At 58.7% G+C, this 25,776-nt stretch overlaps 2 protein-coding genes across 2 annotated transcripts in view; one reads left to right on the plus strand and one right to left on the minus strand.

The window, feature by feature from the left end:
- Positions 1-13,638, plus strand: part of DTX1 (deltex E3 ubiquitin ligase 1) — a 35,222-nt gene extending 21,584 nt beyond the window's left edge. Inside the window, exons 4-10 of the mRNA XM_039218157.1 lie at positions 9,863-9,924; positions 10,178-10,339; positions 10,589-10,650; positions 11,105-11,263; positions 11,361-11,522; positions 11,624-11,713; positions 12,397-13,638. Of these exons, the coding sequence (XP_039074088.1) occupies positions 9,863-9,924; positions 10,178-10,339; positions 10,589-10,650; positions 11,105-11,263; positions 11,361-11,522; positions 11,624-11,713; positions 12,397-12,621 (922 nt within the window). The 3' untranslated portion in view covers positions 12,622-13,638. The remainder of the gene's footprint in view (positions 1-9,862; positions 9,925-10,177; positions 10,340-10,588; positions 10,651-11,104; positions 11,264-11,360; positions 11,523-11,623; positions 11,714-12,396) is intronic.
- Positions 13,639-14,694: 1,056 nt separating this feature from the next.
- RASAL1 (RAS protein activator like 1) overlaps positions 14,695-25,776 on the minus strand; it is a 28,583-nt gene continuing 17,501 nt past the window's right edge. Inside the window, exons 12-21 of the mRNA XM_039255143.1 lie at positions 25,648-25,760; positions 24,428-24,620; positions 21,077-21,214; positions 20,104-20,248; positions 18,803-18,975; positions 17,652-17,789; positions 17,428-17,563; positions 16,557-16,677; positions 15,684-15,760; positions 14,695-15,432 (exon numbers count right to left, since the gene is read on the minus strand). Of these exons, the coding sequence (XP_039111074.1) occupies positions 15,293-15,432; positions 15,684-15,760; positions 16,557-16,677; positions 17,428-17,563; positions 17,652-17,789; positions 18,803-18,975; positions 20,104-20,248; positions 21,077-21,214; positions 24,428-24,620; positions 25,648-25,760 (1,374 nt within the window). The 3' untranslated portion in view covers positions 14,695-15,292. The remainder of the gene's footprint in view (positions 15,433-15,683; positions 15,761-16,556; positions 16,678-17,427; positions 17,564-17,651; positions 17,790-18,802; positions 18,976-20,103; positions 20,249-21,076; positions 21,215-24,427; positions 24,621-25,647; positions 25,761-25,776) is intronic.

Here is a 25,776-nt window from a genome sequence, read left to right on the forward strand (position 1 = left end):
AGGGCTGTGGGGGGAAGGATTTCTCCCTGGGGGTGCTGTGCTGATCATTAAAAACGCCTGTTCTCCCCAGCCAGGTACCCCCCCCCGCCCCGTCTGTGCGGCTGCCCCTTCTTCTCCCCCTGGGAACCATTTGTTACCCTCTCTGAGAACAGACATTGGCTGAGAAGCGGGGGGTGCGGACCGTCAAGGGCTTTCTCATCCGTCCCCGGCCACACGGACCCTGGCCAGCCTGACAAGCCTGGGTCAAGGCCCCCAATCCTCCTCTCTGAGGGACCCTGGCTAAAAATACTCTGGCTCTGAGTGGAGTCTGCCCAGGAATGGGGGGCGTGTGAGGAGGGGGGTGGGGGTAGCAGACCCTGGGTCCTGAGGCCGAGGCATCCATTCCCTGGGTTAGTGAGCCCTAGGCGTAGCCAAAGAGGGGAAAGAGTTGGGGGTCTCTGAGGAGCCAGGCAGCCAGCCCTCCGCGCTGGTCGCCCACACCCCAGAGCCCCCCACACAGTCTCTCAGCCTCCGTGTTTATGTGTCCAGTTTCCTCTTTGTGAGGACGCCAGTCACCGGTTAGGCTCCGCCCTAATGTCCTTAGACCTCATTCTTGTCCCCTCCCTATGGACCCCATCTCCAACGTGTCTGAGGGACTGGGGGTAAGGACTTCAATGGAGACATTCTAGGAGGACACAGTTCAGCTGGCAGCAGGGTCTCTGTGTCTCCCCGTGTCTCTGCGTCCATCTGTCTGTCTGTCGTTCCTTCTCTCTGCACATCCTGCCCTTCCCTGCTCCCTTCTCTACACCTCCTTCTGTCCCTCAGGACGGAAACAGACCCAGAGTCTAGTCCTTTCCCCTTGGGTGACCTTGGGGGCATGGCTTCCCCTCCCTAGCCTCAGTTTCCCCATCTGCCAAATGGAGCTAAAACCACCACCGCTCACGCGTGCTGGCTCAGGACGGCCCGTGGCACGCAGAGCATTAAAATTGCCCACCCCGCATACACCCCCTATCCGCATCTCGGCCCCGGGGGGGGACAGGGCAAGAGGCCCAGAGAGGAGCACTGACTTGCCCAAGGTCACACAGCCAGCGCGGCCAGAGGTATTTTTCCACTGCCCCCGTGACGGGGCGGGGAGCCAGCTGGCAGCCTGGGCCTGGGGGACAGGCAGGGGTGGGGAAGATCCGCCCTGTCTCCTGAGGGCAGCGTCCAGCACTTTGGAACACAGCTGTGGGGCCGACTCAGAGTTTCCAGCCCCCGTGGTGCAGGGGGGAGAGACAGGGGTGGTGCAGGGGAGAGGGGGGCAGCTGCGGGCCTGTTTCCATTTACCGAGCGCTCGCTCTGTCCCAGGCTTCATTCTCTCGCCTTTTACGCGCATCGCCTCTCTGAATGTCCACCGAAGCCCAGTGTGGCACGTCCGATTTTCCCCTTTGTTCGTGTGAGGAGACGAGGCTCCGAAAGGCGGGTGCTCGCCCCAGGTCCCCCGATCAGGACTGTGATGCAGAATCCCCGGGTGCCAGGGTATTGGGGTGCCCTTCCCCCGCCGCCTGTCCCCCCACAGAATTCCTGCCAAGGTCCCACCCTGATTCCATAGGGTGTCAGGGAGCCCGGGGGGAGCGGATGGGCCCAGCCTCGGCACCTTCTCTCCCTGTGGGACCTCAGGGGAGCTCCTTGCCCACTCTGGTCCTCAGTTTCTGCACCTGTGAGGCGGGGCCGGCAACCCGGGCCGCTGTCCAGCAGGAGGCCGGATGTCCAAGTGCCTGCGTTTTCAAGTCTGCACCTTCCATGCCACCAGCTAGCGGCGGGAAGGCGTGCTGCGCCCCTCCATCCCGGTCAGACGTGTGCATTGTGTCAGCCTGAGCAGTGGCACAGAGATGCTGCCTGAGTGGCATTTTCATACCACGGTTCTTAGCAAGCCTGAGAACCTCTCCCCGCCTGTTTTCCAGCCACCAGCGGCTCCTTCTTTTGCCAATTACTTGTTTATTCCCTTTGCTTATCCTCCACTTCGGTTATTTATTGCTTCCTCATTGATTTGCACGCGCTCCTTCTGCATTAAGCCAATTAACCCTTTATCTGTCATGTTTTTACGTGTCACCGTTGGCCGTTTCTTTTTACCTTCCTTATAAACTGTGTTCATCTGTTTTTTTTTTTTTAATATTTTTATTTATTTCTAGGAGAGAGACAGCGTGAGCAGGGGAGGGTCAGAGAGAGGGAGACACAGATTCTGAAATAGGCTCCAGGCTCTGAGCTGGCAGTCAGCACAGAGCCCGACGCGGGGCTCGAACCCACGAACCGCGAGATCATGACCTGAGCGAAAGTCGGACGCTTAACCGACTGAGCCACCCAGGCGCCCCTGTTCATCTGTTTTTTAATGAATTAACCCATATGTATTGAACAAGTACTGTGTGCCAGGCATTGGGGGGGGCCCTGGGGATGCAACAGTGAACAAAGCAGATAATCCCTACCCTCCTGGAGCCACAGTCGAGCGAGAGGCAAACAATAAGCTAAGCAAATAAATTCTAGAATATGGTCCAGAGAGGAGTAACTGCTGCAGAGGAAAAAAAAGAGCGGAAGACACATCAGCACGGAAGAGAGGGATATAATTTTAAATAAAGAGGTCAGGAGAGGCCTCACTGAGAATGTAACATTTGAGCAAAGACTAAAGGAGGTTAAGAAAAAAAAAAAAAAGCCATGCAGAGAACTGGGGAAAGAGCATTCCAGACAGGTAAGCAGCTTGTGCAAAGGCCCTGAGGCAGGAGCAGACCCCATATGTTTGAGGAGGTCAGTGTGACCAGAGATGCTGCGGTCAGAGATGAAATGAGGCCCTGAGGCTGTGGGGGGACTTTGGCTTTGACTCTGCGTGACATGGAAGCCAGCAGTGTGGTCAGCTGGAAAGAGACTGGCGTGACTAACAGGTTAACAGGTTCCCTCTGGATACTGGGAAAATGCTACAGACAGGCCAACGCAGGTGCCAGGAGAGAGACAGAATGCAAGCGGGGGAGGGGCAGAGAGAGAGGGAGACACAGGATCTGAAGCAGGCTCCAGGCTCTGAGCTGTCGGGACAGAGCGCTGCACGGGGCTCGAACTCACAGACCGTGAGATCATGACCTGAGTTGGATGCTTCCTGAGCCACCCAGGCGCCCCTGTTTTTATTTTAAAGGATTTGTATTTTGTTCTTTAATAGCTATCACATTTCAGTGCTTCAAAAACACCAAAGTACCGAAAGGTACAACATGAAAAGTCTCACCGTCCCCATGTCCCCGTGTCACCTTTGGGCCTCTGGCCTGCCCACCCTCCCCCCTTTCCTGGCCTCGCTGGTGCGCAGTCTCTGCTCCCTCCCAGGCGCCTCACCACAAGGTCAAACCAAACACCCCCAAGCCCCAGACCTGAAGCACTTCCTGCCCTGCTCCCTGGGAGGCCAAACCACACACTCGCAAGCGGCTGCCCCAGGCCGTGGGAACCGCCAGCCCTCCCCTCCCCACCCCTCCCCCCTCCCTGTGCCTGGGTTCCCCTGGCGGAGCACTGCTCTGGGGGGCCTGAGGGGACCAGGGAGTGGAAGGAGGGTGATGCTAGGACCCAGGCCCATGGATAAATCCGGCCCTAAGTGGCAGCCGCCCTTCATAAGGCCTCTCTAGGGAACTTTTGCACCGTTTATTCCCTAGGAGTGGACAGGGGCAGGGCCGAGGGGTCCCATTTGACAGAAGGGAAACTGAGGCCCGTAGAAGCTCAGAGCCTCATCCAGGCAGAAAGGGAAGTGAGCGAGGCCTCCAGACAGCGGCCGTTGATGGCCTATGGGTTTTGCTGGGCCCTTGGGGCCCCCGGAGCTCACTGTGATATCCTCCAAGTCTGCAAGCCATGCAGAGGGGGTGAGAGTGGGGACTTGGCTGGCCCCAGGACTGTGGGGGCCAGGGGGTCAGGTGAGGGGAGCGGGCCCAAGGAACGTGGGCGCTCCCCAGGTGCTGCTCAACTTCCCTCTCCCAGGGTCCGGCACTCTCACTTCTGCCCCCTCCTCACCCACTTAGACCCGAATGACTGAGGCCAGAGCCTCCCAAGGTCCCCCAAGGGACCACAGGGTAAGTGCCAGGTGTCGATCATGGGACCTGGAAACCATCATCAGAGAATGTGACATGCCTGGGACCTGCCCCGGGCGTGGGGGGGGTGGGGTGGCAGGGAGCCAGATGTGGGCAGAGCGATGGAAACTCAGCTGCACTAAAGGGCAAGTCCATGTGGTTTCCTGCTTCCCTGGGGTCCTGAGCCCCTTTATTCCTAGGACGGATGGGTCCACGTGTGCAGCTGATGTGGCCTCCCTGGGCCCCAGCCAGCCCAGGTCAAGAGCTTCAGCCCACCTGGAGGGCACAGATGGCCCCGCAGGTCGGCCCAGCGGACTCAGCCCTGGCCGCTGACTCAGAAACTCCAGGAACTAGTGCCGGCTGCACCACTAACCAGCTAGGTGACCTTAGTGAAGTCATTTCCCCTCTCTTGGCCTCGGGCCCATTATTCCCAAAACAAATGACAGACGTTTCATCTCGTGCACCATCTCCGCTTGAATGGTCACTGACATCTTCCTGGAGCACTGCTGAGGAGGGGTCTGAGGTTGCATTTCGGCGTTGTGGAAAGGAGTGCTGGGATTGATTGGTGATGCCTGCCGTGGGTGCGGAAGTGGCCGTCGTAGCACACACGCTATGTATTTGCCATTCTTGCTTCCACCTTGTCTCTAGGGGCACACTTGGTATTAGAACTGCTGTTTGTGAGGGCACCGGGCCTGCCTCTGACGGGGCCACAGAGCTAGTAGACCAATCTTCCTCTCTTCAGTACTTCCTGAGAACCCATGTGCGTGGAGTTTCGTCCGCCATCCCAGGGTCGGAGCGCTGGTTCAGAAGCTCACAGTCTGGTGGAGGAGACAGGAGTGGAACCACACTAGAAAGCAAGATAGAAATGTCTGTATTCTTAAAAATATATAGAGATAAACAGCGTCCATAGTCTCTTAGGATTTAAAAGAAAGGGTAGAGAGGAATGCACTTGAGGTGGATCAAAAAAAGCCTCATGAACACAGTGGCCTTTGGACCTGTCTTCAAAGGACAGATGTGGATTGGGAATAGACAGCATGAACCCAGGCAAGAAAAGAGCAGGGAACAGTGTGAGGAACCACGTGAGCAGCTAGGCAAATGTCGCATGGTCTCATCCTGCCTTTGAGCCTCGCCGACCAGCCAGCGCAGACGTGAAGCCCTCTGTTTGCCCTTTCGTGGCAAGGAGGAATGCCGGATCCTCCTCCCTTTTATCTCGGACGAATTCTGGTTTTGTTTTGTGTTGGTTTTTCTCAGAGCCTCCTGCCTAGGGCCCCTAAGCCACGGGGCGAGAACCCGGGTTATGGCACAGACTTTGCAGTCTGACGGCCCGGGCTGGAATCCTGGCGAGTTACTTCACCTCTCGTGCCTCAGTTTCCCTCTCTCTAGATGGGATGTCACAGACTTTGGGGGACAATTAGGTGAGGGAGTGAATGAAGCGTGGCAGTGGCGCCTGGCACATAGTATCTGGAATTCTAGACCTTGGAGAACAGCCCCCCTACCCGTCCGTCTGTAGCACAGTCCCGAAGGCCGCTTCCGTGCAGTGCCTGGGCTCCCCTAACCTCTCCACGGGGCCTCTGCCCGTGAGTGGGAGTCTCGCAGTTTGGGTGGGCTGTCATGCAGGCTGCCCAAGAGCATGCTCGCTCTAAAAGGAGCGCTGGCAGAGAATCTCCAGGGGACTGGCGGCCACAGAAGGTGTTGGTCTGGGACACATGCTTCAAGGCTCACTTTGCCCGCGTGCACAGGACACACGGGAGAATGTGTCTGAGCCTGTGCACGTGAGGCATCTGCACAGGACGCTCCCACAAAATTCGGCCTGGCCTCCTTCCTTCATGCCCCAGGTGTCTATTGAACATCTGCCGTGTGCCGTGTGCTAGGGTTGAAGTCAGGTCACGGATGGCACTAAGACAGTCAATCTATCAATAAGGTAATGGCCAAGGCAGAAGTTTCTCTGGAGTGAAGTGGTAGGAAGGTCTCTGATAAGGTGACACCCTAGCAGAAACCTGTGTTAAATGAGGGATCAAGGCATGAGACTGTCCAGGGAAGAACATTCTGGGAGAGAGAGATCAGCAAGTGCAAAGGCCCTGGGGTGGGAATCTGGCTGGCATGTTCGAGAAACAGCAGGGAGGCAGGGAGGCTGGGGTAGAATGGGTGAGGGGTGAGCACAAGGCAAAGGGTTATGTACTGGCTCTCTCACATAGGGCAAGGAGGTCGGATTCTACTCTGAGCAAGGTAGGGGCCATCCGAGGTTGAGGGGAGAGGAGAAGAGGCCTTGAGGCAGATGTAGGACACACAGCAGGGAAATCAGCATGGCAGTGGGACCCTTCTCCACCCTGGGGTGGCCAGGCCTGGCTTCTGGTCAGAGCAGAGCTCAAGGGGGCAGGACAGCTTCCTCCTACCCTTTGCCAGCCTGGGCCCCAAGAGGGTGGAGCCCCAAGTGCCGGGCCAACCCCCTTTCCGGGAGGCCTGCGGGCAGCAGACGCTTGTCCAGGACAGAAGGATGTTCTCACTGACTCGGAGGAAACAGCGCATCCCACATCAAAAGGAGGCCCCGGGTGGCTCCCACGCTTGGGCATCGTGGGAACCATGCTACCCTGGGTTCTCTCAGGGGGCCTGCAGAGCAAGAGAGGCTGGGGGCTGCCTGAGACTGTTCCCCAGCTCTTGATGAGTAAATTAAAAAAAAAAAAAAAAACAGCCCCCACTGTCACACCCAACTCACAGCCTTTTTCCTGGGAACAAGACGAATTTTTGTAAATTGAGCTTTGTGGGTTTTTTTAAGGCGTGCCAGGAATTGTAAGGCAGCTGAGATTTTCAAACCTTCCCTTTCTGAGGCAACCCCCTGCCTAACTCTGAGACCAAAAACTCAGCGAGACCAGGGTCCTGAGCTGGACCAGATGTTGGGCACGAGATAGACCTGGGGTAGCAAACTGTCCTCTCTGATCGGTAGAGGCTGTGAGGATTCTGCTCAGCTTGAGAGAGTGCAGGGGTGGATTAGTGATGTCTGCTCAGCTTGAGAGAGTTCAGGGATGGATTAGTGATGTCTGCCACAGGTGGGTGACAAGAAGTAGTAGTTTGCACATTGCATATTGTTCTTGCCCGTTTGACCGCTAGCCCTGAAGAAAAGGTTTTTTGTTTTTTGTTTTCATGAGATGGAAGGGAAGGAAGAAGTTGGGGGAGACACCTAAACAGTGTGTCTACACTAGAACTCTTGAAGGAGAGGGCAGGGAAGAGGAGAAGCTGGAGGTACATGCCTCTTTGCTTTCCTGGAAGAGTATGGGAGGGGTAAGATTAGGAGATACCCCGCAGGAAGGTCCTGGAGGATTATGACAAACCCCACGAGGGTCAGAAGGAGACTCCGCTCCATCTCTTGGGTCCCAGCGGGCTGCTAGAAGGAAAAAATCCTCCACTCACGTCCCTGCATCAAACTATGAGCTTTGTGTGTTTTAACTCACTGGACCCTCACAAGGCTTCAGCCCCATTACAGATGGGGAAACTGAGGCACGGCACCTTTCCCCACACACACACACCTCAACTGACCAGGCGCTGGGGGTCCTGTGGTACCTTCCCACCAGTGGCACCTCAGTGCAGGAGTGGCGTTCAGTGGCTTCGGGTCACTGAAGTGTTCAACGACCCTGACGTCTGCTCCAGACACTCAGACACCCTTCCGAGGGCTGTGGGGGGAGGGCTCCAGTGGACCCAGGTAAGCCTGCGTTGCTGAGCCGGCAGAGCAGAGAGGCTGTGTGTGCGAAGGGCGGGCCTCCCCAGCCAAGTATCTGTGTGTCGGTGTGTCTGGGGGAGGGGGGGGGGTCATAGGGTGTCCATACATGTCCTCATGTGCAGTGCAAATCGGCGTGTCCGTGTGTGTCCCATGTGCGTGCAAAGCCGCACGTGTCCCCGTGCACTGTGGGTGGTGGGTGAGCCGGCCTCTCTTGTCCCCCTGAATATGCCCTCACGGCGTGTGCGTGTGCGAGGCTCCATGTGTGCGGCGTGTTCCCTGAAGCATGTGCACGTGTTCCTGCAGGGTCCTCCATGCAGAAGTCACTGCGCATGTCTGGATCTGGGAATGTTCGCGAGGCGTGTGTTTCGGGATCCGTGTGTGCATGTGCGTGTTCCCTGGCGTGCGGGTGTTTGTGTGCTTCTGTGTCTACACGCAGGTGTGTGTGTGTGCACGGGCCTGGGTGGTCTGTTTGTGTGTCTGTGTGTGCGATCTGGGGAGGTGTCTGTGCAGTGCCTTTGTGTTATGTGTGTATCTGTCTGTATCTGTGTACCTGTGGGCGTGGTGTGCTCCCCAAGTATATGTGTGCAAGTAAATACAGCGCTTGTTCCCCAGGTGTGTGTGTGTGTGTGTGTGTGTGTGTGTGTGTGTGTGTGTGTGAGAGACTGAGGCTGCACCTGAGCCTGCCAAGCACACCATTTGCTTAAAGCTGATTCCCAGCAGCTCCCTGGTATCAGCTGCACCTGCCAGGGCCAGCTGAGGCAGCACTGGCCAGGCACAGGCCTTTGCAGGCAAGCACTCGGGGTGGTCGCAGCAATCTCCCAGCCGTCATTGCCCCATCCCTTCCTGGCACGCCCCCCAGGCCCCTCTGGCTTCCCTGGCCTTGAGAGCACTCGTGCACCCAGTGTCTCGGGCCCATCAACAGCAAGACCGTAGTTCAACTCCATATCCGAGCACTGAAGCCCTGAAGACTCAGGCAGTTCTGAGTACAGATCACCGCGGACATCACTCTGTACAGATCACCGCAGATCTCCTCCAGCCCTCCCAACAGCCCCGTAGGGGAGGTATTATCATCCCCATTTTACAGATGAGGAAACCAAGGGTCACAGAGGTCGAGTGACTCGCCCAAGCTCGTCACTGCAGTACTTGCATGATTTCCTCTCCCAGGTGAAGAGAAGATACACTGTGGCTTAGTGGCCGAGGTGCAGAGAGGTGGAGCTCTTCAGCCAGGGTTACACATCGACAGGGTGATGGTCATGGTTAATGCCATTAGAGTCGTTATTAGGTGCTGGGCCCTTGACTGGCGGAATTTCATTGGCTTCTCAGGGCAAACATAAGGAAGGTGCCACTTTACAGACGGGAAACAGGCTTACGAGAGGTGCCTGATGTACCGTGTGTCACCCAGACAGTTAGTGCTTGTTGAGCTGAGGTATGAGCGCAGCTCTGGCTGATTTCAGAATCCAGAGTCCTTTGGTGGAGGAAGGCAAAAGAGGGGAAATGGGCTGTTTTCTTAGGCCCTCTTCATCTGAGGAGGGGACAATGCCTTAGTTACAGGAACTGTCATCAGTAGATCCTCGAGAGGGGAAAAAAGTGTTCCATGTAAAATGTCTTTGGAAAACCTGGATTTATCATGGCTAATCTTATTTCCTTACTCAGGACTTATCAGAGCCTTTCAGGTGCTCATATATGTTGTGAATTTCCAAGGAGACAGTGAAGTGTTCATAACTTATTTGAACGTTGAATTCTTCTTTTCCAGAACCTTTTATAGAGACTAGGGCTCCATACAGGAAACTTGGAGAAATCCTGGAATGGCTACAGTGATCAATAATAGTTGGGTTTCAGGCACTGCGGCCGGTGGGAGGAAGCCGTTCGAGCCCAAGCTCTCACAAGGGAGCAGGGAAGTCTAGGAGTCCATTCCATTATAACCAGGGCAGAGGTCCCAATCACACCCCACCCCATAACAGAAGGCTGTCTACGTCCCTGGTGATCATTCTAAATGACAAAAAGTCCAAGTATGGCCAGGAGCCGGAAGCCAAACCAGAGTCGTCTGAGCTTCTGGCGTGGGGGGGAGGCTGAAGTCCAGCTGCTGCCTCTTTCCCCCCCTCAGGGTCCCCGCGCTCCCGGTGAAGAACCTGAACGGTACGGGGCCGGTGCATCCGGCTCTGGCAGGTGAGAAGGGCAGAAGGGCGGGGCCCACGAGGAGGCAGCCCCACCTGTCCGCCCCTTGACGGGCTGCTGGGCGGGGCCAGTTGGCCCCTGACACTGGGGTGGGCGGGGCCCGCAGGAGGCACTGCATTCGGCTTCCTCCCGGAGCAGGTGGGTGGGGCCCGGGGGAATCCCAAGGACCGGAGCGCTTGGTGGGCGTGGCCTGGCGGGCGCCCCGCCCCCTGACCGCCCCCTCCCGCCCCCGTCGCGCCCCCAGGGATGACCGGGATCCTGCTGTGTGCCGCCGGCCTGCCCGTGTGCCTGACCCGGGCCCCCAAGCCCATCCTGCACCCGCCGCCCGTGAGCAAGAGCGACGTCAAGCCCGTGCCCGGGGTGCCCGGGGTGTGCCGCAAGACCAAGAAGAAACACCTCAAGAAGAGTAGGCCTTCCGCGCCGGCTCTGACCCCACTAACCCGACCCTGGACCCTGACTCCTCGGGACTCAGAACCCCACCTCCATCATCTCCTGATCTCAGCTCCCCTTCCCCTGCCCCCTCCGCCACCAACTCTGATTACGTCGGCCGCTGACTTGTGACTCCTGCCAACCCCTCTCTCAAGCCCTGGGGGCGTGGGGGGGGGGCGGGGGCGACCCGGGGCACCCTCAAGCCCGCCCCGCTGTGTCCTTGCAGGTAAGAACCCCGAGGATGTGGTTCGAAGGTACATGCAGAAGGTGAAGAATCCGCCGGATGAGGTGAGTCCCCACCGGAGGACACTCGCCAGGGCCGAGGGCCCAGCCCCTGACCCGCGTCTCCTCCCGTGGTCCCGTGTGTTACAGGCTCTCCCCCCAGCTGGGGGTTTGCCTTTTCCATTTTCACAGTGTCTTCTGATGAACAGAAACGCTTAGGTTTAATAGAATCACATTTATCAATCTTTGGATGGTTGACGGCTTTTATATCTTATTTTCACCCATATTTTTTCACCCAGTGTTCTAAGTTTTGCTTTAATCCCCCGAGGCGGGGGGTGGCGGGGGGGCATCTCTTCCTCTGCTGCGTGTCTGCAGTGCATGGGGGTGTCCTCTCCGTTTGACAAGTGGGTACCGCAGAGGGGGCGGCCTGCCACCTTTTGGCGGCCGGAGGGCCTGGCCCCGCCAAGGGTTCAATGCTGACCTGGGCCAGTCGTCAGTCTCCCCTCTGCCCCTCCGTCAGGACTGCACCATCTGCATGGAGCGGCTGGTCACGGCCTCCGGCTACGAGGGCGTGCTTCGGCACAAGGGCGTGCGCCCCGAGCTCGTGGGCCGCCTGGGCCGCTGCGGCCACATGTACCACCTGCTGTGCCTCGTGGCCATGTACTCCAATGGCAACAAGGTGGGCAGCGCGGTGGGGGGCGGGGCGGCAGGGACGGGGGCGGAGGGGCGGGGCCTGGGCGCCTCACCCGCCCTCCCGCCCGCCTCCCCTGCCCCAGGACGGCAGCCTGCAGTGCCCCACCTGCAAGGCCATCTACGGAGAGAAGACGGGCACTCAGCCGCCTGGGAAGATGGAGTTCCACCTCATCCCCCACTCGCTGCCGGGCTTCGCCGATACCCAGACCATCCGCATTGTCTACGACATCCCCACAGGCATCCAGGTGAGGCCCCCGAGCCCCCGCCCCAGATCCTCTGCACCCTGCAGAGCTCCCCTCTACCCCCACACCTGTCCGTGGCTCAAGCCCCTGCTGCCCCCCCACAGGGCCCTGAGCACCCCAACCCAGGCAAGAAGTTCACCGCAAGAGGCTTCCCGCGCCACTGCTATCTGCCTAACAATGAGAAGGGCCGGAAGGTGGGTGCTGTGAGGGTGCAGGGGTGTGGGAGCAGGCCGGGGACCCCCCTCACTCCCAATCCCTGTCTCTTCCCCTCGCCAACATTGCCCATTGCCTCCTAGTGCGTGTCCAGCCCTGCAAGGTGGTTTCATACACCTTGTCTCACTTCCAGCTTGATGAGGTCAAGGTCTTGACCCCATTTTACAGATAAAGAAACCGGGCCTCAGAGAGGGCAAGTAACTTGCCCAGGATCACACAGCTCGTAGGTGGTAGACCCCAGATTTCAACCCACATGGTCCAGGCTCTTCACCACCCGCACTACGGATTGCCTGCCTCACTTGTTGCTTTTCAAGAGAAGAAATTCTGATTTTCATGTGACATCTCCAGGCTTTTGAAGTTTGCCAGAGAAGTCACAAAATGGCTCTTTAGTAAACCAAACACAGCTGAGGGCCTTCAACTGGAGACCCAGATGACACTGGCAGATAGCCTGGGAAGAGCTCTTACTAGGGGGGTCCATCTAGGAAGGGAGGTGGCCAAGCTGGGCGGCCAGCGCGAATGCCCGGGGCTGGGAAGGTGCGGAGGAGAGGGACCACCACTTGGCCAGGGCAGGAGGGAGGCCGGGTGGGAGGGGCTCCAGCCACAAGGGCAGGGATGCCTGTGGCCTCCGCTCACCTCCCCCTCCTGTTGCGGTGCCTGCCCCCAGGTTCTGAGGCTGCTCATAACCGCCTGGGACCGGAGACTCATCTTCACCATCGGCACGTCCAACACCACAGGCGAGTCGGACACCGTGGTGTGGAACGAGATCCACCACAAGACGGAGTTTGGATCCAACCTCACAGGCCATGGCTACCCGGACGCTAGCTACCTAGACAACGTGCTGGCCGAGCTCACAGCCCAGGGCGTGTCCGAGGCCGCAGCCAAGGCCTGAGGCCCCGGGGCTGCCCACTTTCCCTCCTGCTTTGCCCCTAGTCCGGCACTTGCCTCACTCCGCCACACCAGGTGTGTCCTGGTGGCCCAGGTTCAGGGCTGGGGAGGAGCCCGCGGAAGGAGCCAGAAGCATCCTGGGGATTTGGCTGGTGGCGGCTGAAACGATGGGAGGAGGGTGGCAGGCCAGCCGCCCCGACTTGCAGCTCCCTGAGAGGGTGGCAGAGAGAAGAACACCACGCCTCTGCAGCCTCCCTACCGAAAAGACAGAGCCCCACCCCCTCACGCTGAACACATGCACGCACACCCACGTGCCTCTACTTACCCCCAGGCTGGGGGGGAAGAGACAGAACACCCCCGTGACACTCCCTGTGGACTCCCATCCGTGTCTCTAGCACATCTGTGTAGGCTTGTCTGCAGGCGGGATTCAGGTCAAGCCCCTGGGCGTCTGCTTGGACTCCTGGGGGAAAGGGGCCCCCCCTCCGCTACCCACTGATGGGCACTTGTGGGCCCCTGGGGTGGGCGCCCCAGGCCAGTCAGCAGCTTTGCAAATGGGCAGGCCAGAGAGAGGGGACTAGAGCGATCTTGTTTTGTGCTTGTGTCTTTTCATCCGTCTGGGACTCTGACCTCCTTCTTCTCCCCTCCCATCGCCAGGCCTCATGTCTGTCCCAGATAAAGGCACTGTTCTCCTCTGTCCCCTCCCCGTCCTGTCCTCTCCACCAAATCGCTCCCGACGCCGAGATCCAAAGGCTGGTCGAGGCCGAGCTTAGGCCCACAGGTCTAAAAAAGCGGACCGGACCGCAAAGAGTCCATTCCCAGTCCCCTGGGAGTGGGCAGTGGGGTGGCTGATGGCCTTGGCCAACCAGGGGCCTGTTGCCCAGGCAACTCACCAGCTCCGCCTCTGTTGATTGGCTGCCACGGTGGAAGTCAGCCAAGATTTAAAGGGACGCCAGCGATTGCTCTTTTGAAAACCTACCAGTCCCACTGTGGGTGGAGAAATAAATGGTCTTTCTCCTCCTCACTCAGTTTTTTCCTGCCGAGACGGGGGCTGGGTGGGTGGCTCTGTTCCTGGGGGCCTCTGCCCACCCCCCCCCCTTCAGGGAGCTTGCAACAAAATGATGACCCCAGGACCATTGCCCCTCTCTCAGTCTTGGGCAGAGTTGGAGGGTCCCCCTAATTCTCTTGTCCCCGGGTACGCAGGGGGTGTGAAGGTGGCAGAGGCCGAGGGTATCCCAGAGAACACGGCTGAACGTGCTCTTCTAAAGCACAGCCCAAGGCAACGCACAAAGCCGCTCCCTGGTGCAATACTAGGAATGAGATACTTGGCCTTGTGGCGGGCCGGGGGGGGGGGGGGGGGGGGGGGGGGGGGGGGGGGGGGGGGGGGGGGGGGGGGGCTGAGAGCCTCCGGGAAAACATGGAGGAGCTGGGAGACATCGTGATCGGCTCCTCGAGCCCCAGCCCCTGCCCTAAGGAAGGAGGGTCTGTGTAGACGCAGATGCCAGGATCTGCAACAAGCTTCCTATCAGCCTCAGCAACATCCTAGGATGCTGGGTGGCTGGGGCGGATGCCGCGGCTCCAGGCGACCCCTGCTGGCCACTCTCGGCATAGCGCTGCATCTTTCCTGGTCCCCGTTATCCCAGATCCGCTTTGGGACCTGTCCCGCTCTCCAGTCACACAAAGCCAGAAATGAGTCCTTGGAGGCCTTTCCAGTTTTGCCAGTTGGGTGTTCTCATCTTACCCTCTGTGATTCATTCTCAAAATCTCACTTCGGACCCTAATATACAAAATCTCCCAGCCCCGTGATCTTCAAGTCTTGCGTTCATCCCTATCACCTGGGAAACTTGTTAAAAATCCTGCCCCCTACCCCCCCACTCCCTCAGATTCTGATTGGTAGATCCGGGTGGGGTCCCAGAATCTGCATTTCTAGCAGACAACCAAGGGGGTGAGCTTTGGACCACAGTCTAAGAAACCCGCCCGCCCCTAACCAGCCCCCCCCCCCCGGTCTCCCAAGCCAGCTCCGTGGAACCCAACTTGACGACCACACATCTAGACACTCCTTATTTTATACAGCGGGAACTGAGGCTCAAAGAGGGGACATGAGCCCAGCCCAGGGCATCCCAGGCTCTGAGGCTCTGAGTTGGGCACACTGGGCTCCGAGCCTCCGTTATTCCTGAGGGAACCCGATTCTGGAAGCTTGTGGTTAGGACTCTCAGCCAAGGCAGGGCTCAGGAGGGTCACTGAGGTTACACGGATTGGCAGACATGAAAACAGGATGGGCTGCGCCTCATTGGTGCCAGTCTGGGCAACAAGGCCACGTGGGCATCAGGGATTCACGTACGGCTGGATCCAGCAGCTCAGGGCCAGGCCGGCTTGTCGGTGTGAGTCGAGGCCAGTCCGGTCTGGCAGAGACTTTCGGCTGAGCCACATGAGTCAGGCTCCTGTCCGCTCCCAACTGCCTGGGCCCAGAGGCCGGGACTCATTCAGTACCAGGCCAGCCCCGCTGCCAGGGGGCTTCCTGCCTTGGGTTCCGGACTTTGGCCACAGAGACTAGAAGATCTCCAGACACGTCCACGCTGCAGCATCGACAAGGTACAGGACAGCCGAGGGGGGCCCGGGGGCCCCAAGAAGGGCCCGATGGCTCCTTCCTCGTCCTTCTGGGCTGGCTCTGGCATCGCTCAGTGCCCGAGGGGGCCCGGGGCTACCCTCTGCCGCTCCTGCTGCTGGAGCTCCTCATGGGCTCTGTCCAGATCGGCCAGCACCTCCAGCAGGCGGCCAGCTGCCTCTCTCTGCCGGCCCAGGGCTTCCGGACAGGCCCCTAAGAGGGAGATATGGTGCCAGGGGGCTCAGGCAGGCCAGGGCAGGCTCCTGCGACCCAGACCCAGTGGCTTTCTCAGGCTCCACACTGGCCGTGTGCCCCCAAGAGCCTGCACACTCCATCCCCCCGCTCACCGCACCTGTTGGTGGACTGGGAACGGGGCAGTCGGGGGACAAAGAAATAGGGGTGTGCTTGACAGGTCGTGGGAGGTGGCCGAGAGGGCAAAGACAAGGGGCCCCTTAACCCCTTACCTTCCCTGGCTCTGGAGGCCCTCCTTGCCTCTGCCTCGGGACTTGTATCTATGTTGAAATCCGCCTGGAATTTCATCCTGGAAGTTGAAAGAGAGGAAGGCAAGGCTGGTCCCGGATCCCTAATCTTGTTCTGCACCCCAGAGATTCTCTGCTGGAATTACAGATTCCTGGTGGTCACCACCGCCGCCGCCGCCACCATCACAGCAAATACAGCACGCCAGGCGCTGTCATGAGCCCTTCACATGTATTCACTCCCTTAATGATCACGACAAATGTATCTGACGTAGGTACTTACTATTAGCGCCATTTTACAGTCCACTGAGGCACAGAGAGGTAAAGTACTCGCCTAAGGTTGCACAGCATGATAATAAATGTTACCATTTACTGAAAGCCAACTGCGACCGGGCATCTACAAAATGCTTCACCTATATTAGCTCATCTGACCCTCAGAACAAGTCCGTGGGGTCGGTACTATGATTATCCCTATTTTCCAGACGAAGAAACAGACGTACAGAAAGGGTAAGCAACGTGGCCAAGATCACACAGCCAGTAAGTGGCTAGCTCAGAGTTTGAACCCAGGGCAGGCCAGCTCAGAACCCACTCTGCAAGGAATGGAAAAGGATCTCTGTCACTGAATGATGGTGAAGCCAACCAGGAAGGAAAAGGGGCACGTCCGAGGTCTGTGCCCGTGTCTCAGCAGCCCCGACAGCAAGAGATCCAAGATCCACTTCCGCACTAGGACCCTCGCCGGCAGCAGCAGGTCAGCTGACCACGGGGGAAAGACTGAATAAATGAACATGGGAGACCATGGGGGCGGGGGGACGGCTGGCCTGGCGGGTCACAGCGGGGGAAGTGGAATGGGGGTGCACCCACCTGAGCTGGTCGCGCCCCAGGAGCAGCTGCCGGTACACCATCTGGATCTCAGCGTCAGGGTCCAGCGGGTCACTCCAGTCCCCCAGGGTGACGGCCGAGTGTGTGCGGCTGCAGCCAGCGGCTGAGGAGGACATGGCGCCATCAGTACCGTCTCCCGTCGCCCCCCCCAGAAGCCCCCAGGGCACAGGGTCGCCGAGCCCAGACCGTTCTGCGTCTAAAATCGCTCTTCCCACCCGCTACTTCCTTCAAAGCCCCAATGCCCGCACCCTGGCACAGCAGAGCAGTAGCCTCGCCTCCCTCCAGCCTCCTCCCGCAGTCCAGCCACACAGACCCTTTCGGACCCTTCAGCCCTCCTGGCGCCGCCTCCAGGCCTTTGCTCGGGCGCTTGGCCCTGCCTATGGCACGTCCTTCCCCATCCCAGTCTCCAGCCTCACTGCTTAAAGCCTACTTTTCAGGTCCTGTCGCAACAGCACCTCCTCCAGGAAGCCCTCCTTGATCTCCTACCCTGCGGCTGGGTCAGAGGCATTCCCTGGAGTCTCAAAAGCCTCAACTTGGTAGTTATAAGACCGTAGTACACTTGTCTGGCTATTCACTGGTCTTCATTAGAGCAACCTTGATGTCCGTGGACCACTGGACGCTTGGCACACAGAAGGTGCTTGAAAAAATATCTCACACATAACGCTTGGAACACTGCATCCTCACCACAGCCCAGGGAGGCAGGCAGTGCTGTCAACCCCACTTCCGGCTTGAAGAGCGCGAGGCGCGCAGAGGTCAAGTAACTTGCCCGGGGTTGCACCGCTAGCTCAGGAGGCGGGACTCCCGCTGACTGACAGCCAGGGAGGGCGGAGCCCGAGTCCGCCCCGCCCCTCACCTGAGCGCTCGGCCTGGAGGCAGCACGTCCAGCGCGAGCTGCGGAAGGCCCCGGGGTGGCAGGTGGCCAGCTTGTCCGGGTTGGGGGCGCTGGCCTTGCGCAGGGCCGACAGCCACTGGTTGAGCTCGTTCACATTCTGCAGGGAGTCGGGGTTGGGGGGTGGCGGTCAGGGGTGGGGTGCGACCCAGGGGACGCCCTCCGGCCCCATCCTGGCGGCGCCTCACCTTGCACTGGAGGTAGGTGGTGTGCAGGGCGCCCGCACCATCCTGCGCAATCACCTGCATCACGTGCGGCAGCTGGAAGGCGCCCTCGTCCACGCGCTCCACGGCGCGGATGTGCGACACCGGGATGGAGGAGCGCATCTGGGAGACAGGACTGTCGCTGCAGGGCGCGCCGGGGTGCCAGCGGCCCGGGGACCCTGGGCCCCTCCAGCCCGCGGGTCTGTGATCTGGGTGCACGTCCCCGCCCCGCCCCAGCCCTGCCCCATCGCTCTCTCGGAAACCCACGACCTTCTCGGGCATCAGTCCCCTCGTCATCACCAAACAGCAGAGCAACCGCCGACCCGGCCCCCGGGCGAGCCCCGAGCTCGCCGCGTCCATCAACTTCCACAGAGGCGTGAGGCTGAGCCTGCGCGCACAGGAGGTCCCTTGACCCCCCCCCCGCCCCCGAGGTGGGGCGCCCGAATCGGAACCCAGGCATTGGAACCCTAGAATCTATGCTCTGCTGACAAGGCAGAAACAATGCGGCCCAGGGCCCGCCATTATTCACGGGTGTGCGTGCACAGAAGTGTGTCAGTCCCAGGCCTGCTTGAGTTGGTGCTGGATTTGAATGGCGACCCCGGGAGAACACGGATGTGACGCCTCGTTTACTACTGTACGTCCGGTGCCTGGAACACTGTGCGGTATACAGTCGGCGCTCCGTAAATGTTTGATGCATGGCTGAGTGAACAAACGTCTGCGTGTGCGCGCCTAGGCAGCCAGGCACGGGCCTCTGGGCGAGCAGACCCCGTTTTATGGGGGTGGGATGGCACATGGGCCCAGGCCGGGGCGGGAACGTCTCAGGGCAGGAGAGCCTTGTCTGCGCCCCCTGTCCCCTGCGTGTCCCCCTGTCCCCTGCGTGTCGTGTTCGCGTCTGGGAAGGCCGGCCGGGGCGCCACCAGGGGCCTTCTGAGGGACGTCGATGGGGAGTGGGCGCACGCATGCGCCTGTCCCGTGCCCCCCAGGCCCAAAGGTGTGAGCAGGGCCTGGCCTGAGAGCTTGGACTTGCTAAGTTCGTTGCCCCATTCCTGGGCCTCAGTTTCCCCCTGCGTGCAAAGAGGCGGCTCTGCAAGGGAGCCCGCCTCGGGAGACCCCTCCGCTGCGGGCTGGGGTCCCACCTGCCACTCAGGGCCCTTGGAGTAGGACAGAGTCTCCCCGCTGAGCCGAAAGTAGCGCTTCTTGAAGGCAAAGCGTGTGGCCAGGCTGGCGGACTCCTCCTTGCGCTTCAGCAGGTGACCTTCGCGGACAATCACCGAGGGGGCCACCAGCGCCCGGGGCGGGCCCCCAGCCTCTGGGAAACGGGGAGGGGGGACAGTGAACCCTCATATCCCGGCTCAACCTGCCCCTGCAGATGCGCCCAGGGCCTCTATGGACGAGCGGGATTCTCTGCCCCCTAGGGGCCGCGGGGTGAACGGCGGGGGGCGGGGAGCGAGAAGTCGATCTTGAGGATCCCTCCCCTGGAGCCCCACAGGGGGCGGTGCAGGCAGCCAGCAGGGGTGTGGGGAGGCATGCCTTATGAAGTCAGTCCAGGGAGGGCCCAGGATCTAGCCACCTGGGGAGCCCAGACACAGGCACCAGGGCGCCACATTCTGACAGGTGCACCTATCTGACTCGCACCCAACTCTCTGTCGACCTGGGCCCCACACTGTGATGCAGACTTAACCCCAAGTCTTCTGCTGAAACGTGTCCCATGCCCCATTTCACCCCACATCGAGCCTCCAATCCTTCCAGCGGCTTATGAAGCCGCCCACAATCTGGCCCTCACCTCTCCTTTGCTCCCTGCCATTCATTCTTCTACATTGACTCCTCGCTGTCGCTCTCTGTCCCCACCTCAGGGCCTTTGCACATGCGCTTCCTAGCCTGGAATACTCTTCCCCTGGATCTCCATGGCTTGCCCTCTGTCTCCTTCAGTCTGTGCTCTAATAGCGCCCTAGTGAGGCCACTTGTGGCCACCCTATCTAAAAGTCCAAACTACCACCCCCCACCCCAGCATTCTCCTCCTTCCTTTATTTCTTCTCCCACACCGATCACTCCCTAACACACTGTATTATTTGCTAACTCATCTTGGTTACAGCCTGTGGCCCCCATTAGAATAAAACTTCCACGAGAGAGGGACTTCCTTCTGTCTCATTCCCTGCTGTTCCCTAGCACCTGGAACGGTGTCTAGTAAGCACGTAATAGATATTTTTTGATGGCGTGACCCCCTGTAATAGACAGTGCCCACCCACATCGCCACACTGGCCTGGAGGATGGGGCCTGAGCTCTGCTCCTCTCTGGGACCTGGCACAGTATGGGCCAGGAAGTGTTAGTTGACTGACTAGCTGACCCACAGGTCCATAGTCCCGGTGCTGTGGGGGGAAGGGGAGGAGCAAGGGCAGGTCCCAAGGCCAAGTAGAGTGGCAGAAACACGGGAACTCACCCTCCCCCCCATCCACGTCCGCCAGCTGGTCCAGGAAGTCTCTCACACGTGGGATACTCTGCAGCAGGAAGGGGTGTAGGGGGGCCATCCAGAGTTCCTTGCCCTGGCCCAGCTGCTGGCCCAGGTTTCCGATGCTCTGCACGGCCTGGAGCGAAGAAGCCAAGGTCACTGCAGGGGGCAGGGCCTTCTGTGGACCCAGATCAGCACACCTAAGTCCTTAACTCCCAAATCAGTGCTCACCAAAAGGAGGAGGGTCATATCTACCCCTCCCTGGGGACAGATGCGCACCCCCAGACCCCTCGCCATTCCCTGCAGAGCTCAGTTCCCCCACCCAGGACTGCCTGACCCTATCACATGTGCTTTGGAGCCCGTCAGAACCTCAAAATATGGGGCTCCTGGCTCGCTCCGTCAGAAGAGCGTGTGACTCCTGGGGCGTCTGAGTGGCTCAGTTGGTTAAGTGTCCAACTCTTGATTTTGGCTCAGGTCATGATCTCACAGTTGTGAGATCAAGCCCTGCATCAGGCTCTGCACTGGGCGTGGAGACTGAGATTCTCCCTTTCCCTTTGCCCCTCCCCCACTTGCACTTTCTTCCTCTCTCTCTCTAAGGAAAAAGGTGTGTGACCTGGGGTTGTGAGTCCAAGCCCCCTGTTGGAAGTTGCTTAAATGAATAAAAACTTAAAAAAAAGAACGTCAAAATATGGTCACTTTGCAAATGATGGCCTAATTCATACTAAGGTGTAAATGACTTCTAGCCTGCTTCCCACTTCCCTCCTGAAAGAGTAGAATTTTCATTTCAGGAGAAGAAATTGGCTAATGTAACAAATGCCTTCACATTCAGGAGGGAAAGCTAATGGGTATTTCAGACGGGTTTCTCTGGGTCTCAAACCATTTCGGCAGGTTTGGCCTTCAAGCTCTGTTCCTGTGCTTTTCCCTGGCTAAGCACCCCCAGGATGTGGGACTCTACTTTCAGCACCTTGGCGAGAAGTAGCAGCGAGCGGCTGGTCTGGGGGTCCGCATGCTGGTCGCGGAGGTCAAACAGCTTCGGGGTGAGGACGGCAGGTGCAAAGAATCGCAGGAACAGAAAGCCACTCGTGGCCAGGTACTTCACATCCTGCCAAGAGGAGCGGCAGGTGAGAAGAGCCCCCCAAACCCACATCCCAGATGGGGAAACTGAGGCAGCAAGGACGATGCATTGGTGGTGCAAGGGAAAGGAGGATGGGAGGCGGACCATGAGATCACATTGGTCTGCCAAGCCGGCTTTTTCTCTCTGGACCTCAGTCCCCCCCCCGCCCCCGCCCCCAGAAAACAGAGTAACAATACCAATCCCACACTATCAGCTTTAGCCAAACATCCTCAGAGTCTGCTTTGTGCCGAGCACTGTGCTAAGGGTACAGCTCTGTAAAGGAAGCACCGTCATTATCCCCTCTCACGGAGGAGGAAGCAGAAATTCAGAGACGCCCAGTGACTGACCTGAGGTCACACAGCTGATAGGTAGAGGGGTCAGAATTCAATCCAGATCTATGATTGATGATTAGAACAGCAACACGCCAGGTACCTCTCCATACATTTTGTTTAACACCCACCCTCGGAGGGATGAGATCTCCCTTTTACAGAGAAGGCAGCTGAAGCCGAGAGAGAGAAGGCCACTTGCCCAAGGCCACAGAGCTGTCAGTGGCAGGGCCAAGATGTGAGCCCAGGCGTGAACCTGAACTTGCAGCTCTTCGTCACACTCTCGTGCCTTCAGTCCTAAGCTACGGTGGAGCCCTTGCTGAGTGTCAGGAACTGATCTAAACTACCAACAGTCCTATGCAGTAGGGGCTGCTATCCCCATTTTCTGGATGAGGAACCTGAGGCTCAGGAGCGAACCCAGTTCAGCTGGCTCCTGAGTCTACCCTGTGTGCACCCCCAGCCCCAGCCTCTGCCTCCTACAAACTGTAAAGTGTGGTGCCCCCTCTGTGTGAGCCCCGGGCCCGGCCCACCTGCAGATAAGGCTGGTCCCCACAGCTCCGGCAGAGGGACCCCAGAGAGAGGGTGTGCCTTTATCCGGGTGCGTCTGGCTCTCCCCATATCACTCCCCGACCGCCCTTCACACTTACCCAGCTAGATTTAGCCCAAAGATGTGCCTCAGGATTTATTTAGGGTTTGTATTCGCACATGAGACAATAGCGTCCCTGGGTGCCTGCCTACTTCCCACGGCACCTCTGCCCTGACCGTGAACCCTGCCTGACACTGCACCCAGCCGCGCGCATCTGGAGCCCTGAGCTGTCCCCGAGGCCCCCACCCCCTCAACTGCCATATTCCGGGGTAACTGTAGTCTTCGGTATCAGCTCTTCGACTTCCTCCTTGCTTAAGGAGGAATAGGTGTCAGAACGGCGGGGAAAGGGCTTCCCCAGGGTCTCCGTGACCCTGTCCACCCTCATGGGTCTCAGAAAGTCCCTGCCATGGCCTCTGCCCCCGCCATGGGAGCAAAAGACCGGGGGACACTTGGGTGTCACTGATACTAGGCCCCCCACACGTGCCAGGCTGTCTGGCCTCCCCCTCCCCTCCCCCCGCCGTCACAGCTCTGTCCCACTTAGCACCTCTAGTCCAGACGACAGCCTGGCAAAGTGGGGCGTAAATCAAGCGACGTCCCAGTTTGGAGGCCCAGAGCTCACTCCTCGGCGGGAGCTGAGAGGAGAAGGGAGGGACCCCCACTGGGAGACCAGAGGCCTAACTTTGAGTCCACAACCCTTGGCCAAGGCTCTTTCCCTCCTTGTGCCTCAGTTTCCCGATCTGTAAGCAGAAAGTGGGGAGAAGTATGGTATGATCGAGGGCTCTTAACTCAGGCTCTGGGGGCTGGGCTGTCACATCTCCCAACATTTAGCAGGTCTAGGTTCCCCCGCAAAGTGAACCCCCAGTCCGCACTTCCTTTTTTTTTTAATTTTTTTTTTAATGTTTATTTTTGAGAGAAAGAGACAGAGACAGAGTATGAGCAGGGGAGGGGCAGAGAGAGAGGGAGACACAGAATCTGAAGCAGACTCCAGGCTCTGAGCTGTCAGCACAGAGCCCAACGCGGGGCTCGAAACCACGAACTGTGAGATCATGACCTGAGCCAGAGTCGGTGGATGAACCGCCTGGGCCCCCCAGGTGCCCCCTGCACTTCTACTACATCAGCGCTACATAAGAGCCTGATTTGATGTCATCTGTAAGTGAGGCCAGCAGCCACCTCAGAAGGCTTGCTGACCATTAAACGAGGGGAGCTCAAACTGGTGACCCACCGGCAGCCCAGCTGCAGACACGTAATAATTGGCTCAAAGTGTTGTCGTGCTGTCGTTTTTAGGTGCATTAGTACCAACATTTAAAAAATGAGAGATCTCACGCAAAATCCAGAAGGTTGGCTTTCAAAAATAAACTGTGGGGCGCCTGGGTGGCTCAGTCGGTTGAGCGCCGACTTCGGCTCAGGTCATGATCTCTCAGTTCAAGAGTTCAAGCCCCACATCGGGCTCTGCACTGACAGCTCGGAGCCTGGAACCTGCTTCGGATTCTGTGTCTCCCTCTCTCTCTGCCCCTCCCGTGCTTGTGCTCTGTCTCTGTCTCAAAAATAAAATAAACATTTAAAAAAGGGGGGCGGAGAAAAGAAGCTCTGAAGATCTGGCAATGCTGGGTCCCCATTCCTGCATGGCAATAACTGATTGTCTGCCCCCTTAAGACAAGCTGTGGGAGCGCCAATTTGCCAGAGTCCCCGCGACGCCCTACTGCCCCACAGCTTGACCACTTTGCTCATTGATCTCCCCTTCCCCAGGCCTGCAGCACCTGCGTCCTCACCTTTTATGTCAATATTGGCAAAGCCCTAGCACGTGCGGGGATTTATCTTTAGGCTATTCGTCTGCTACGAAGCACCTACTGTGTGCCAGCATGCTCTCTCTCTCTCTCTCATAGCTGAATTTAAGAAGCACTTACTTCGTGCCAGACTCTATTATTTGGTGGTTTTGGCTGCAGATTCAGAAGCCAGCGTGCGTAGATGGGTGCCTATCCCAGCAACCTAGCCATTTAACTTAACCTCTCTGGGCCTCTGTTTCCTCCTCTGTAAAATGGGAGAATACTGGTGGATATGAAGATGAGATAATGTAATGCATATGTAAGAGTAGGTCCAACCCATGGTAAGGGCTCTATATAGCATTAGCTGCTGCCATTATTATTATGATTATTATTATCATTATTACTGCCTCCCTTACCCAGACCCAGGTTCGGTCCCACCTCCGCCCCGCTTCTCCGCATGACCCTGGACAAGCTACACCCCTCCCCAGCTTCAGTCTCCCCACCTGCTCCGTGGGAAGGTGCCCACCTCGTACTCAGCCTGGGGGAAGCGCTCCTCCACGCGCCGCCGCAGCTGCTTGAAGGCGAGGCGCATGGCGAACGGGCAGCGCTCCACGGAGCCCACAATGGCGTCCACGATGGATCCCAGGTAGCCGGTCAGCAGCCCCAGGCTGGCCTCCCGCACATGCTCCTCCGAGGGTGCACCCTTGAAGGAGATTCTCCTGGGGAAACGGAGTGGCTGTGCCTTAGAGGCCAGCATCTGTCTGCTCAAAACCCTCCACCAGCCCCCGCTGAGCTGGGAATACACACCTTCCCATTCCACCCCCATCACCTCCCCTCCTGCCCTCCCTGCCTTCCCGGCTTCTTGCTGCTGCTGAAACACACTAAGCTCATTCCTGCCCCAGGGCCTTTGTACGTGCTGTTCTCTCTGTCTGGGATGCTCTTGCGCACACATTTAGCTTAAATGTGCCCTCCTCAAAGAGGCCATCCCTTCCCCATCCCATATCATCACACACCCTGGTTTGGTGCCTCGTCAGCATGGACATGCTGGACACACGTTCCCACCTCAGGGCCTTTGCACTTACTGTTCCCCCTGCCTGGGATTCGCTTCCTCCGGATCTGCGCATGCCTCCCTCCCTCAGCTCCTTCAAGTCTTTGTTGAAATGTCCCCTTCTCTGTGAGCCCTTCCCTGTGACCCCGCTATGGACTATTGCAAGCCCCTCCCCCTCTCCTGGCACTTCCCACAACCCCCACCTGCTCCATCTTCCTCCATTCCACAGATCACCTGCAATAACCTTCTTTAGTTGACTACCTCCCGCTAGAAGAGGGGCTTGCGCCCACCTATTCCCCGCTGTGAATCAGCGCTCAGCCCGTGTCTGGCACGCAGTAGGTCCTCAACAACGGTTCTGTTGAGTGCATGGTGAGTGGAATAGCACTTTGCTACGTGTGATGTTCTTGTTCCCTTCGTTCTCATTCCCACGCAGGTGCAGGGTCCATCCCGCCCACCTCAGAGCCGGGATTTGAACCCAGGAGCTCAGCTCCCGAGTCCTGCCCATAACCACCCCACCACCCCGCCTGCAGAGCTCGGTGCTCACGGCAGAGGCTCTCTGCCCGAACGCCGCACTCGCGAGCAGCTGTGCCAGAGGGAGGGTGCGGCGGCTGGCACAGGCGCAGACTCAGCCTGACAGGGCCCCGGGCGGGCGAGGGGGCTCTCAGAGGGTTGGGGTTCAGCCCTCAGGCTCTGCTCACCTGGTACGACCCAGGTCTATCTTGCACGGGTCCAGCTCCACGTATTTCTTTTCCTCGAAGACGCGGTTAATCACCGGCTTCAGGACCTCGTGCAGGTAAGGCATGCCCACGAGCTGGGGGCAGGGGCAC

The sequence above is a fragment of the Hyaena hyaena genome, unplaced genomic scaffold (assembly GCF_003009895.1).
Source record: "Hyaena hyaena isolate Hyena2069 unplaced genomic scaffold, ASM300989v1 scaffold_0, whole genome shotgun sequence".
Lineage (NCBI taxonomy): Eukaryota > Metazoa > Chordata > Mammalia > Carnivora > Hyaenidae > Hyaena > Hyaena hyaena.